We start from the raw sequence: 12876 nt of genomic DNA on the forward strand, positions 1-12876 counted from the left end.
GGCCCCAGAGTCGGCCACGACTGGACCTAATGGTCAGGGGACCCTTTACCTTTACTAGGGGCTACAAGAAGGAGGGAAAGGCGAAGTCCCTATGCACAATGTTGTGCACAAACACACACAGGCTTAAAGTGTGTACCTCTTGAAGAACAGGAATGACAGGAGGGTTTCTCTGCTGAAGGAAGTAGAGCACCATTAGAGTATAGGCATAGGAAGATAGGCTGCCTCTAGATGCATCACCAATATCACACATCTGAAAAGAGGGGTGGAGTAGAAATTAGTGGAAAAACTTAACGGCTGACACTTTTTCTCCCCCAGTTAACTAGAACATTGATGTACCTTTGTGAAGACTTTCATTGTATAGCAGAGATATTTTACTCTTGGATCAACAGCTGCATAAGAGGACAAGAGTCTTGTGTTATGCAGAGCCTAGAAAGAAATGAGATTAGAATTTTGAGATGGATTGGTGAAGGAGGACAGCAACTGTATGACTTGGAAAGCTCTCTGAAATACCTCAGTCAACAGAAACAGCATTATTTCAGAAGCATGCGATTGGAACGTGGAATGAGCATGTACACCACAGCCACAATATTTTTTTTACTTGCTATCTAAAAATTAAACAACCTTGTTTTAAAAATACCAAGTGAATAAAACACATAATTTCAACAAAAATATGCTGAAAATCACAGTGCATGTTTGGACAGATTTTAATACCAACCATTTCTACAAGACACTGAAGTAACTACCTTGACATATATATTTTTTTTATTTCCCAAACTCTGTTGATCAGTTGTCCACATGAACCCCATTTCTGTTCATCATAAATACGGAAGAACTCATCAATGTAATTTGGAAAGCTGTTTTTCCTCCATAACAGTAGCCCCATATCCCATTTACTATATCTCCAGTGGCTATTTGAAGAAGTGCTTCAATTTCAACTAGGAGATGTTCTTACCAATGTATTATACAAGCTGATGTCTACTTCAAGACCACTTCGTACATGAAAGAACTTGACAATTGGCACTTTAGCAGTTGTTATCGGTAATATATTTCTTAGACCTATGGAAGTACAAAAATGAAGATTTATACCAGTTGAACTCCATAAGAATGATGTTGGCTGAAATTCAGCATTGTTAAGTACACAATGATACTTAGGCCACAACCCTATACAGAGTTATTCAGGAATACATCTCACTGAACTGAACACATCTCATTTTTGGCAGTGGTTTTCAACCATGTTCCAAGACATACTTAGGAAGCCTAGGGTTCCATGGAAGCTTATCAGGGATTCGTCAATGTGAAGAACAGTAACAGAAGACAGACAACTTGCACACCACTATTGATCTTTTTCTGCAATTTACACCCACAGGGGAGTGCTGAGTGTATTACGGAGCACAAGGCAAGGCCTCAAAGCCCTGTCTAGCACACTGTACGAATGCCTTATAACGTGCCCCAAAAGTTTTAAAGCTGTGGGCTACAACAATTCCACCCAGAGGCCATTTTCAGCGGATAAATCTCGCCTATGTCTGGTGGATTCCGGACGTATGGCAGCCCTAATTACCGTATTTTTCGTCCCATAGGACGCACCTACTTTTTGGGGGGGGGAAATAAAGGAATTTCCCCCCTTTATTTTCCCCCCAAAACCAGGTCAGGGAACAGTGGGATGGCGGCACTGCGCCTCCCCGCTGTCCCCCGAGCTTGTGGAGCTGGCCGATGTCTGCCAGGCACAAGGGGCGCTCTGCTTCAGGGTGTCCCGCGCGCCGGGCGGCAGGCTGCGGACACCTGGGCGAAGCACGGGGCGTCCTCCGGAGGGCGCCCCGTGCTCCGCGCTGCAGACTGTCGCCCGCAAGCCTTGCGCGCCCAGGGGGAGTTCCCCCCGGTGCGCAAGGCTTGCCGACATCTGCGCGAAGCACGGGGCGTCCTCCAAAGGGCGCCCCGTGCTCCACGCTGCAGGCTGCCGCCCGCAAGCCTTGCGCGCCCGGGGGGAGTTCCCGGGCGTGCAAGGCTTGCGGATAGCTTCCTGGAGAGCAAGAGGTGTCGGTGTGCACCGACGCCTCTCGCTCTCCAGGCTTCAGCGAAAGCCTGCATTCGCTCCATAGGACGCACACACATTTCCCCTTCATTTTTGGAGGGGAAAAAGTGCATCCTATAGGGCGAAAAATACGGTAACTATGACCAAGCTGACAATTACAATGTGCTTCCAAAAGAGATCAAGATGAATCCACACAGATCTGTCTAGTGTATTTGTTTTTAGCTTTAGAAATATCTATGAAGTGCTAGCAGCCTGGCTACAAGAAGACCCGGCTTCATTATTATTATTCCTCCTAAATTTAATATCTTCATCATTTTATGCAGACAAAGGCTATGCTAATTGTGCTATTTTTTTTGTTAGGTTTATTCCATCACCACCATTTTAGGTCATTGCAAGAACAGATTTTCACACTTTATGGCAACTAACGTGCATGTTTTTGTTTTGACTGTGGGCCAATGGCTAAGGGCAGACAGAGTTGCAGGTATGTGGGCTAACAGACTTTAAGAATGTATCGCTATTATTGCAGACAGACCAATACTATCAAGTATTGTGCATCCAGGAGGGTTTGGGGGGGAAATTAAAATTTGATTGTTAGGATTCTGTACCAAAAATCAAATGAATGCATGCTAAATCAGAGAAGATAGCCAGTCCACCAATAACTAAGCTAAATTTCTCCATTCATTTATCACATAAATGATATGCAAAAAGAAGTCAATGAAAGTGGCTTTATGGTTTTCAGACATACTAGAAAGCTCTTGTGGCTAAAGTGCATTAAAGGCCTGATCCCAAATTTAAAATCCATTTGTGAGTGTCTTGCATCTGCAGAATCTGAAATTCACAAACATCCTCACAAAATTCATGCTCCTGTGTGCATGGTTTAAAAAACAACAACAACATACAAGCCAACCACATTTTTAGCAACAGTTACCTGAATGTTTCTTGAGCACTCTTGCAAGTTCTTCAATAATCCTTATACAGTCAAGTCCCTGTGATAAAAAAAAATACACCAGAATCCTTTTTTAAAGCTTTTAAAACACACCAATACGACAAAGCTTAAGGAAAAGAATTACTCCCCAATATTACAATTGCCAGCATTACAATAGGCAGATCAATGGCTACAACATGCAGACCTAGTGAAGTTGCCCCACTGGGATCGGAAGTTACATCTGCAAAATGTTTTTGTTCTGTTTGTTGGAATGTTTTTTCTTTTAGATTTTTGTAAGAGGCAAAACCTAATTAAAATTAATTGTAAAAAACAAAAAGGAAATTTACACCTGCAAAATGGGACTTCCTCACCACATCGAAAAAGATCAATAGTAGTGTGCAATAGAGCCAACAGTGTGACGCGGCAGCTAAAAAAGCCAATGCAATTCTGGGCTGCATCAATAGGAGTATAGCATCTAGATCAAGTGAAGTAATAGTGCCACTGTATTCTGCTCTGGTCAGACCTCACCTGGAGTACTGTGTCCAGTTCTGGGCACCACAGTTCAAGAAGGACACTGACAAACTGGAACGTGTCCAGAGGAGGGCAACCAAAATGGTCAAAGGCCTGGAAACGATGCCCTATGAGGAACGGCTAAGGGAGCTGGGCATGTTTAGCCTGGAGAAGAGGAGGTTAAGGGGTGATATGATAGCCATGTTCAAATATATAAAAGGATGTCACATAGAGGAGGGAGAAAGGTTGTTTTCTGCTGCTCCAGAGAAGCGGACACGGAGCAATGGATCCAAACTACAAGAAAGAAGATTCCACCTAAACATTAGAAAGAACTTCCTGACAGTAAGAGCTGTTCGACAGTGGAATTTGCTGCCAAGGAGTGTGGTGGAATCTCCTTCTTTGGAGGTCTTTAAGCAGAGGCTTGACAACCATATGTCAGGAATGCTCTGATGGTGTTTCCTGCTTGGCAGGGGGTTGGACTCGATGGCCCTTGTGGTCTCTTCCAACTCTATGATTCTATGATTCTATATGCTCCCCCATCCCTTCAGAGGCCTGGTAGAACCCACATAATGGATTTGGGAGCGATGCACCGGGAGAGGAGAGCAAGAGAAAGATCACTCCCAATGTGGTGAGTAGAACTCCTTTGCTTACAGGACAACTTCACTGGAGGTAACCCAGTGGGTGGGGTTTTTTTTTTAAAGGTCCTCTCATTCATACTGCACTTTTCTTCTATCATGAACCTGACTGTGTAACAGATCAATCCATACGGCTTTTAGCACCTCCAATTTAGAAAACGGCAAAAATAAACTTGCTGTTGCACTCAACATCTCACAGCCCTGGTCAAATTTCATCTGGCTATCCAGGTAAAATTTCACAAGGGGATTCCCAATGAAACCTTTCATAATTCCAGTTTCTTGTTAAAGGCTAGGAGGGAGGGGGAGAAAAGTAAAGACACTTTTTTTCTGTTTCCTGCAAGAGACAAACCAAGGCCAATCTACTATTGGGAAAAGACTGGTCATCGTGAACAAGCAACAGCACTAACGTGTACAGGTTGCCCGCAAGACACAGGTGTCTCCTTTTTGCCTTCCATGCAACAGGTTGCTGTACCCAACTACACCAGATTTACATAACGAATAGACTGTTTTCAAGTGCAAATTGTTGTGACTTTGTTTATTCTCCTTTCCACCTAACACATCTGAAGTAGTTGCCGCTGAAAGTTGTGCAATTTTTTAAAACCACAGAAATAAACAGTCACCATGATCAAGGTGTCACTACTATTTTAGGAGCGATGTCGGTGGTTTTATGCTGGTATTAATGCGACAACAGCATTTTAAGTGGTAGATTCAGGTAGGTTGCCGTGTTGGTCTGACACAGTCAAAATATATCAATATATAATATATAAAAAATTGTCCAGTAGCACCTTAAGAGACCAACTACCGTATTTTTCGCACCATAGGGCGCACCGGACCATAGGGCGCACCCAGTTTTTTTGGGGGGAAATAAAGGGGAAAAAATTATTTCCCCCCCAGGCGCGGGGCTGGGGCGGGGGAAGCTCGAGCTTCCCCCGACCCCAGCCCCCAAACAGGCAAGTCTCCGCAAGCCGTGGGAGCGCTCCCACTGCTTGCTGAGAGATCTGCGAAGCCTGGACGCGCTGAGCTCAGCGCGCGCAGGCTTCAGCATGCAGGCAACTCTCCGCAAGCAGCGGGAGCCCAGCGCTGTCCCCCGAGTTTGCGGGGCTGGCGACGGGGAGGAGCAGGCTTCTCCCCCTGCCAGCCTTCTAGCCAAGTCGGGGGACAGCGGGATGGCGCGCTGCGCCTCTCCCGCTGTCTCCCGAGTTTGCGGGGCTGGCGACGGGGAGGAGCAGGCTTCTCCCCCCTGCCAGCCTTCTAGCCAAGTCGGGGGACAGCGGGATGGCGCGCTGCGCCTCTCCCGCTGTCTCCCGAGTTTGCGGGGCTGGCGACGGGGAGGAGCAGGCTTCTCCCCCCCGCCAGCCTTCTAGCCAAGTCAGGGGACAGCGGGATGGCGCGCTGCGCCTCTCTCGCTGTCTCCCGAGTTTGCGGGGCTGGCGACGGGGAGGAGCAGGCTTCTCCCCCCCGCCAGCCTTCTAGCCAAGTCGGGGGACAGCGGGATGGCGCGCTCCGCCTCTCCCGCTGTCTCCCGAGTTTGCGGGGCTGGCGACGGGGAGGAGCAGGCGTCTCCCCCCCGCCAGCCTTCTAGCCAAGTCGGGGGACAGCGGGAAGGGCGCGCTGCGCCTCTCCCGCTGTTCCCCAAGTTTGCGGGGCTGGCAATGGGGAGGAGCAGGCTTCTCCCCCCGCCAGCCTTCTAGCCGAGTCGGGGGACAGCGGGATGGCGGCGTTCCGCCTCCCCGCTGTCCCCCGAGCTTGTGGGGCTGGCGGTGGGGCTCTCCTGAAGCGCACCGACCCCTCTCGCTCTCCAGGCTTCAGCGAAAGTCTGCATTCGCACCATAGGACGCACACACATTTCCCCTTCATTTTTGGAGGGGAAAAAGTGTGTCCTATGGTGCGAAAAATACGGTAAATTTGTTCTTGGTATAAGCTTTCGTGTGCATGAAGAAGTCTCTAAGGTGCTCCTGTACAATTTTTTTTTTGTTTGAGCATTGTAGGTGATTACTTAATATCCACTTTGATGTAAAAAGAAAAAGAAAGTGGCTTTATCTGGAATCTATCTGGAATCTAAAAGAGTGAACTTGCTCATTTATCAGCCTCTCTTGTTTTCTTGCACTGAATAAATTATGATTAACTAGACATGTCTGTGTGTGCACATGGAACACTATCAGCTCAGGGGGGAAAACCTGAGAAAGATGCTTAGTAGATCAGCCTATGTCTTCCAGAGGAATGAACTTTTTGCTGGCACCATGTAATCTCCCCTTCTTCTGCCCCCTGCACTGCCCCCCAATCTGTACTGGAGGTTTGGAGAACCCTCAGGAGGAGGGGAAGGGGAACAAGAGGAAAGGGAAACAGCCCACTGTGCAACTGAGTATCACCCATAAACACACTTATTTGTATTTGTCGTGTTGCTCATGTTAAAAAGGCTACCTCAGCTGTTTCCAGACCATCAACTGTCATACAAATATCGAGATCACTTTGCTTGAAGCCAAATCCATTCTTTGAAGAGCCAAATAAGTTTAATTTAGTGCCTGTAAAGGAGGATATATTTCAGAGAATTATTTGAGCACATTAGCATTTCTTAGTAATAAATATTGGACAATTAGGCCAAGAATAAAGAAAACAAGCTGTAATACAGTGGTGCCCCGCAAGACGAATGCCTCGCAAGACGAAAAACCCGCAAGACGAAAGGGTTTTTCGGTTTTTGCGACGCTTCGCTAGACGATTTTCCCTATGGGCTTGCATCGCAAGACGAAAGCCCATAGGGAAATCTCGGGGACCTTTTTTAAAATGCTGGCGGTGGGGAGCAAAGCCTTTCCCCCCCCTCCGGACTTCAGAAGAGGTCCAGGAAGGCCGGCGGGGGCGAAAGGCTTTGCTCCCCACCGCCAGCATTTTAAAAGCGGCCCGGGATAGCAGGGAAGTGCTTCCCGCTATCCCGGACGGCTTTTGAAGGCAGGCGGGGGGAGCAAAGACTTTTGCCCCCCGTCCGCCTTGGGAAGAGGTCCTGGACCTCTTCCCAAGGCGGGCGGGGGGGCAAAGGTCTTTGCTCCCCCCTGCCTGCCTTTCCGGGAGAGCGGAAAAGGCAGCGCTGCCTTCCCGCTCTCCCGGAAAGGCAGGCAGGGGGGAGCAAAGACTTGGGACCTCTTCCCAAGGCGGGCGGGGGGCAAAAGTCTTTGTCCCCCTGCCTGCCTTCCCGGGGGCTTTTAAATAGCCCCGGGACAGCTGAGAATTCCTCCGCTGCTCCGGGGCGATCTTAAAATGCTGGCGGGCGGCAGCGAAGCCTTCGCTGCCGCCCACCAGCATTTTAAAAGCCCCCGGGACTGTCCCGGGAAGGCAGGCGGGGGGGAAGCAAAGACTTTCGCCCCCGCCAGCCTTCAGAAGAGGTCGGGGGACAGACTGTCCCCAGACCTGGTCTGAAGGCGGTTCGGTTTCCATAGGAACGCATTAATTGATTTTTAATGCATTCCTATGGGAAACCGTGCTTCGCAAGACGAAAAACTCGCAAGACGAAAAGACTTGTGGAACGAATTAATTTCGTCTTGCGAGGCACCACTGTAAATATAAAGCATATCCTTAAATTTTCTGCTAGGTAACACATTCTGTAGTAACTGGTTTGAGATTAGTGACCTAAGGACATCATAAAAAATACTTTAGTACTTTGAAAATAAATATAATCACAAAGAACACCTGGAAACTCTTGTCTGATGAAATTTTCAAGATTTTGCCGTATATATTCACGAGCCTGGTCTTCTATAATGTTTGGAGCAAAGTCCTCTGTTGAAGAGACAGCATATATTCATTTAGAATCAGAATTATGATAGCAAGTAGATGCACTAGAAAGACAATTTCTTTTATAATAAGAATATTATGCTACACGTTAATTGACTGACGGTATATCTAGTTAACTTGAGGCATCAATATGAAATCTATAATGCAATACCCAATGCTGTTAGCCTAAAGTAACAGAACCAATTACAACATATAAATCTACATTTTTGGACAAAAACTTTGCGATTAGACTGTATCTTATATTGTGGTAAGCAGTGATGTAAGAACAAAGACATATACTTTGCATTTTATATTAAATGCTACTCAATATACAACTTCCCAATGAATGTACAGGTGAAACTTGAAAAATTAGAATATCGTGGAAAAGTTCCTTGATTTCCGTAATCCAACTTGAAAGGTGAAACTAATAGATGAGATTGACTCACGACAAGCAAAGCGAGATATGTCAAGCCTTGATTTGTTATCATTGCGATGATCATGGCATACAGCTGAAAAAAATCCCAAACTAACAATCTCAGAAAATTAGAATATTCAATGAAATCAGCAAAACAAGGATGCAAATAGAGCAAGATTGGACCTCTGAGAAGCAGAAGCAGATCTCGCTTTGCATGTCATGAGTCGATCTCATCTATGAGTTTCACCATTCAAGTTGAATTACTGGAATCAATTAACTTTTCCATGATATTCTAATTTTTCGAGTTTCACCTGTATATTTTAAAACTGTTTTGTGGATTTTAAGCAGTATGCATTAGTGTACAGCCTCAGCAGTTGACCTGGTTTGGAAATTGCCAAATAGCTGCAAAACAGTGAAGGATGGCATGATAGGCAGCAGAGAAAATTGCAGGTAGGTAGGGGCACTGGAAAAGACCCTGATGTTGGAAAAGATGGAGGGCACAAGGAGAAGGGGACGACAGAGGACGAGATGGTTGGATAGTGTTTTCGAAGCCACTAACATGAGTCTGACCAAACTGCGGGAGGCAGTGGAAGACAGGAGTGCCTGGCGTGCTCTGGTCCAGGGGGCACGACGAGTCGGACAAGACTAAACGACTAAACAACAACAACAGAGGCACTTAATTCTTCCAACTACTTTCAACTTTCTTCTGCTCTCATCTTACAACCCTACCTCCAGAAATCGTTTTCTCCAGCCATCTGCAAACACACTCCCCAACTCTAACGTGGCAGAAGATTGTTGAGTGGAAAATAGCCCAAACTAAGAAAAATTACTTGACCCTGTTTATTTTGTACAAGTATTAATTTCCAAAAAATTCCAACCAAAATGAAGTTCAGTCAGCTTACTATAACACTGGATGCACACTTGATCCAAAGTATTTAAGAACTTGGGTGTTAATGGTGGCAACGGGTCCAGCTCAATTTTTTTGAAGTCTTCTGGGCAGTCCCTTTTTAGATGACCTTCTCGCTTACATAGGCTACACACAACTGTAGGTGACTGTATCAAAGAGAAAGGAAGACATACTGAAAACTTTTCTTCTCTGAGCTAAACTACACTCTCAAGCTTGCTAAATGATACGTGGGAACAAGGCCTGGTAGGAGACAGCAAACATCACCCAGCTTAAAGTATAAATGGGGAGATAATGAATATATCTGTTATCAGGAATGGCCAGACTATGGTCAATGACACTCTCTGTACATCAGTAACAGCTTATCATATTTTTATTTTTTAAAATAATATTTTATTAAGTTTTAGGAATAACAACAAACGGAAAAAAGAAAAAACACATACACAAAAATACAAAGTTATAAAATACAAAAAATACAAAAAATTAACTTAGAGAAAAAGAAAAACAGAAAAGAAAAAAAAACACATTAAAAGAAAACACAAAAATCCTCTTAACAGCTTATCATATTATACATGTCTGACTGCAACTTCCAACTGTCATGTCATACTGACCGTGTTTAAAGCCTGCCATGCTATTTGCTCAAACCTGTGAATATTTTGACATGTGGAAGAAACTCAAAATAACAGTCAGCTTGATTATGGATTGTAAAAATTATAATGCATCAATGGAATTTTTTTATTTAAAAAACAAAAAACTTGCTCCTCTAGTCCCGATTTATGACTCTGGAATTAAATGACATTTGTGGGACCAAACACACAGCCTCTAATGTAGATTAGTCCTACCTCTACAGATTAACATGCAATGGAATGAAGGAACTGCAGCATAAATAGTATTTTACAATTTAGATGTTATTACCTTGCCTTTTGTGAAAGAGTATTTATTAAACTCATAGAAGAAGTCAGATTTGCCACACTGGTCTATGAGCATGTTGCTTTCCAAAGATGCTTCTTTTTCAACATTATCTTCTTTATCCAAATCTGCCCTTGGAGGTTCATCTGCATTCTTCCTAAACTCACTGTCTTCATATTTGACAGAAATAAACAACTCTTCCTCTTCCGATAGAGGCTCTTCAACGCCAGATCCAGTGTATGTGTTATCCAGATCATCTTCAGTATTGATAACATTACCAAGTTGTCTCTGGTTTATGATACTGTGAACCTCCTCCTCCTCTTCCTCTTCTTCTTCTTCCTCTTCTTCCACTTCCTCCTCCTCCGAATTATCCATTTCAAATACTTGCTCCTGAGTTGCTGGTTCCAGTTTGATCAGGGAATCATCCAGTTCATCAGTTCCTTCTGTGCTCTCTGCATCCATGTCAACCTTGTCGTCTAGTCCACCGCCGCATTCTGAACCAAACCCATCAACAGCAGCTACTGTATTCTGAAAATTCTCCATATCAGAAATGCTGTCAGTTTCAACATCATGCTCACCAGCTGGAATGGCAAGATCTCCACTTTCACTGTCTTCATCCAAACCTTGAGTGATACCCAAACGTCCCTGCCATTTTCTATCACGTTCGTGCCCATCTTCTTCTTCCTCTTCATTTCCACTCTCTGTCTCCTCACAGCTCGGTTTATATTCCTCATTGTCGCCCGAAATAAATTCCTCAATTATGCAGTCTGAGTCCTCATGGGAAACACCTAAATGCTCTATATCGTCTGCCAACTGCTCTTCCACAAAGCTTTCAGCACCAAACACCTGAGAAGGATCCAACGCAGGTTCCTGAGGAAAATAAGAACTTTTCATGCTAGCAGTTACACAGCTGTCCATTGGCGATTTCTCTGCCTCATCATGTGCATTTTGTATGTCAGGGATGCCAGGTTTAAGAGCGCTCTTCTCCGGCTCTGAGAGTACCAAGGATTCAGCAGGTCTCTTTTGGTTGTTTTTTGTACTTTGTTTATGGGGCAAGGCAAAATACTTGTAAGTTGCCCGTAAGCAGTGAAGAATGTACTCATAAACTAGTTGACTATTAAGGGTTCTTGCCACATTCCTCTTCACAGAGTAAGGATCTGGGGAAAACAAGAGTCAAAGTCAACTATATCTCACTGAAAGTGTTACAGCAGGTCTTAATATTATCATCTCCAACCCCCAAGGTCTAGGTGAATAATAAAATTTCCTCTTGGCACTCAAAAGATCATAAAGGAGGCATCAAGTGAGCAACTCTGGGAAGCCTCTCTCCATAGCAGACACCCACTTCACAGATTTATCTATCACATCTGAGGCATGAATAAAACACACTTAAAGCTACATAAACAGATGGCTATTAAAAACCCACAGGATTTACTTCAATCATTGAACTTAAGAGAAAGCAATGAAGCTTTTTGGCCAACAGCAAGCTGCTTAAACTATGAGTGGCTAACCTTTAGCCCTCCAAGATCCCATTGAGAATACAGCTGCCACCAGTCCTGACCACTGGCTACTCTGACTGGGGCTGATAGGAGTTGAGAGTCCCAATACAATAAACCTGCCCACCAGGTGATAAGGGTCATTATGCCTGGACTGTGAAATTCTGTTCAATGCCTCATTGACAATAGGTCAAAACATTTTCATTTAGGTGAGCATGCTTATTGAGTCCAACTGCCCTGGTTTTGGGGGGTGCTACTGTTACTGTTCAAAGGGATGCGGGTGGCGCTGTGGGTTAAACCACAGAGCCTAGGGCTTGCCGATCAGAAGGTTGGCTGTTCAAATCCCCACAACAGAGTGAGCTCCCGTTGCTTGGTCCCTGCTCCTGCCAACCTAGCAGTTTGAAAGCACCTCGAAGTGCAAGTAGATAAATAGGTATTGCTCCGGCGGGAAGGTAAACGGCGTTTCTGTGCACTGCTCTGGTTCGCCAGAAGCGGCTTAGTCATGCTGGCCACATGACCCGGAAGCTATACGCTGGTTCCCTTGGCCAGTAAAGTGAGTTGAGCGCCGCAACCCCAGAGTCGGCCATGACTGGACCTAATGGTCAAGGGTCCCTTTACCTTACTGTTACTGTTCATGGAATGTGGTTATTACTTGAGTTTATTCTGCTTTTGATGGTTTTATTGCTTTATACTTGCAACTGTAAGCCACCCTGAGGGTCTCCACAGGGATGAACAATAAGAAAACTATTTTCATGAAATAGATGTTTATCAGAAATATTTTGCAGCAAATGATTCTCTAGGAGCTAGTTTACACAGCTGCTTGAGGTGAGGTGGGGCGGTGTGTGTGTGTAAACCACCTAATCTTTACCTCCAAGTGATGCAGTGATAAAACTGCTGACTGCATTGACCCGAATATAAGCCACAATTTTTTTTCTAAATTCAGGCCATGAGAAGTTAAAGTGTGGCTTATATTCACAACCTTATCATGCGGCTCCCCTCCCCAGCCCCCGAAGCAGCCCAGGAGCGCGGAACAAAGGCGTGTGTTGAGATTCTCGCATTACACTGGGTTGGACTAGATGGCTCTAGAGGTCCCTTCCAACCCATGACCAGCAGGTGCACAGAGGTGGCTTGCCACAAAGAACCAATAGTGATGGGAGACCAATGTAAAGGCATGCTCAGCTGAACTGTTGTTCTATGCGCCACGGCCAAAACCAAGAGTCCTTAGACAGTTGTAATGAACGCAAATAGAGAAAACAACAAAACAAAACTTAGTTTGAGTTTTCTCAGCTGTAGCTAA

General features: G+C 45.1%; 1 protein-coding gene across 1 annotated transcript in view; it reads right to left on the bottom strand.

Moving 5' to 3' along the window:
• The window catches only part of TUT7 (terminal uridylyl transferase 7), a 47025-nt gene that overhangs the window by 9917 nt on the left and 24232 nt on the right, over positions 1–12876 (bottom strand). Inside the window, exons 13-20 of the mRNA XM_081930370.1 lie at positions 10093–11243; positions 9176–9326; positions 7778–7864; positions 6521–6621; positions 2958–3015; positions 953–1056; positions 337–426; positions 137–250 (exon numbers count right to left, since the gene is read on the bottom strand). Coding sequence (XP_081786496.1) covers positions 137–250; positions 337–426; positions 953–1056; positions 2958–3015; positions 6521–6621; positions 7778–7864; positions 9176–9326; positions 10093–11243 — 1856 coding nt within the window. The remainder of the gene's footprint in view (positions 1–136; positions 251–336; positions 427–952; positions 1057–2957; positions 3016–6520; positions 6622–7777; positions 7865–9175; positions 9327–10092; positions 11244–12876) is intronic.

The sequence above is a fragment of the Podarcis melisellensis genome (genome assembly GCF_964234715.1).
Source record: "Podarcis melisellensis genome assembly, chromosome: 11".
In the NCBI taxonomy this organism is placed as follows: domain Eukaryota; kingdom Metazoa; phylum Chordata; class Lepidosauria; order Squamata; family Lacertidae; genus Podarcis; species Podarcis melisellensis.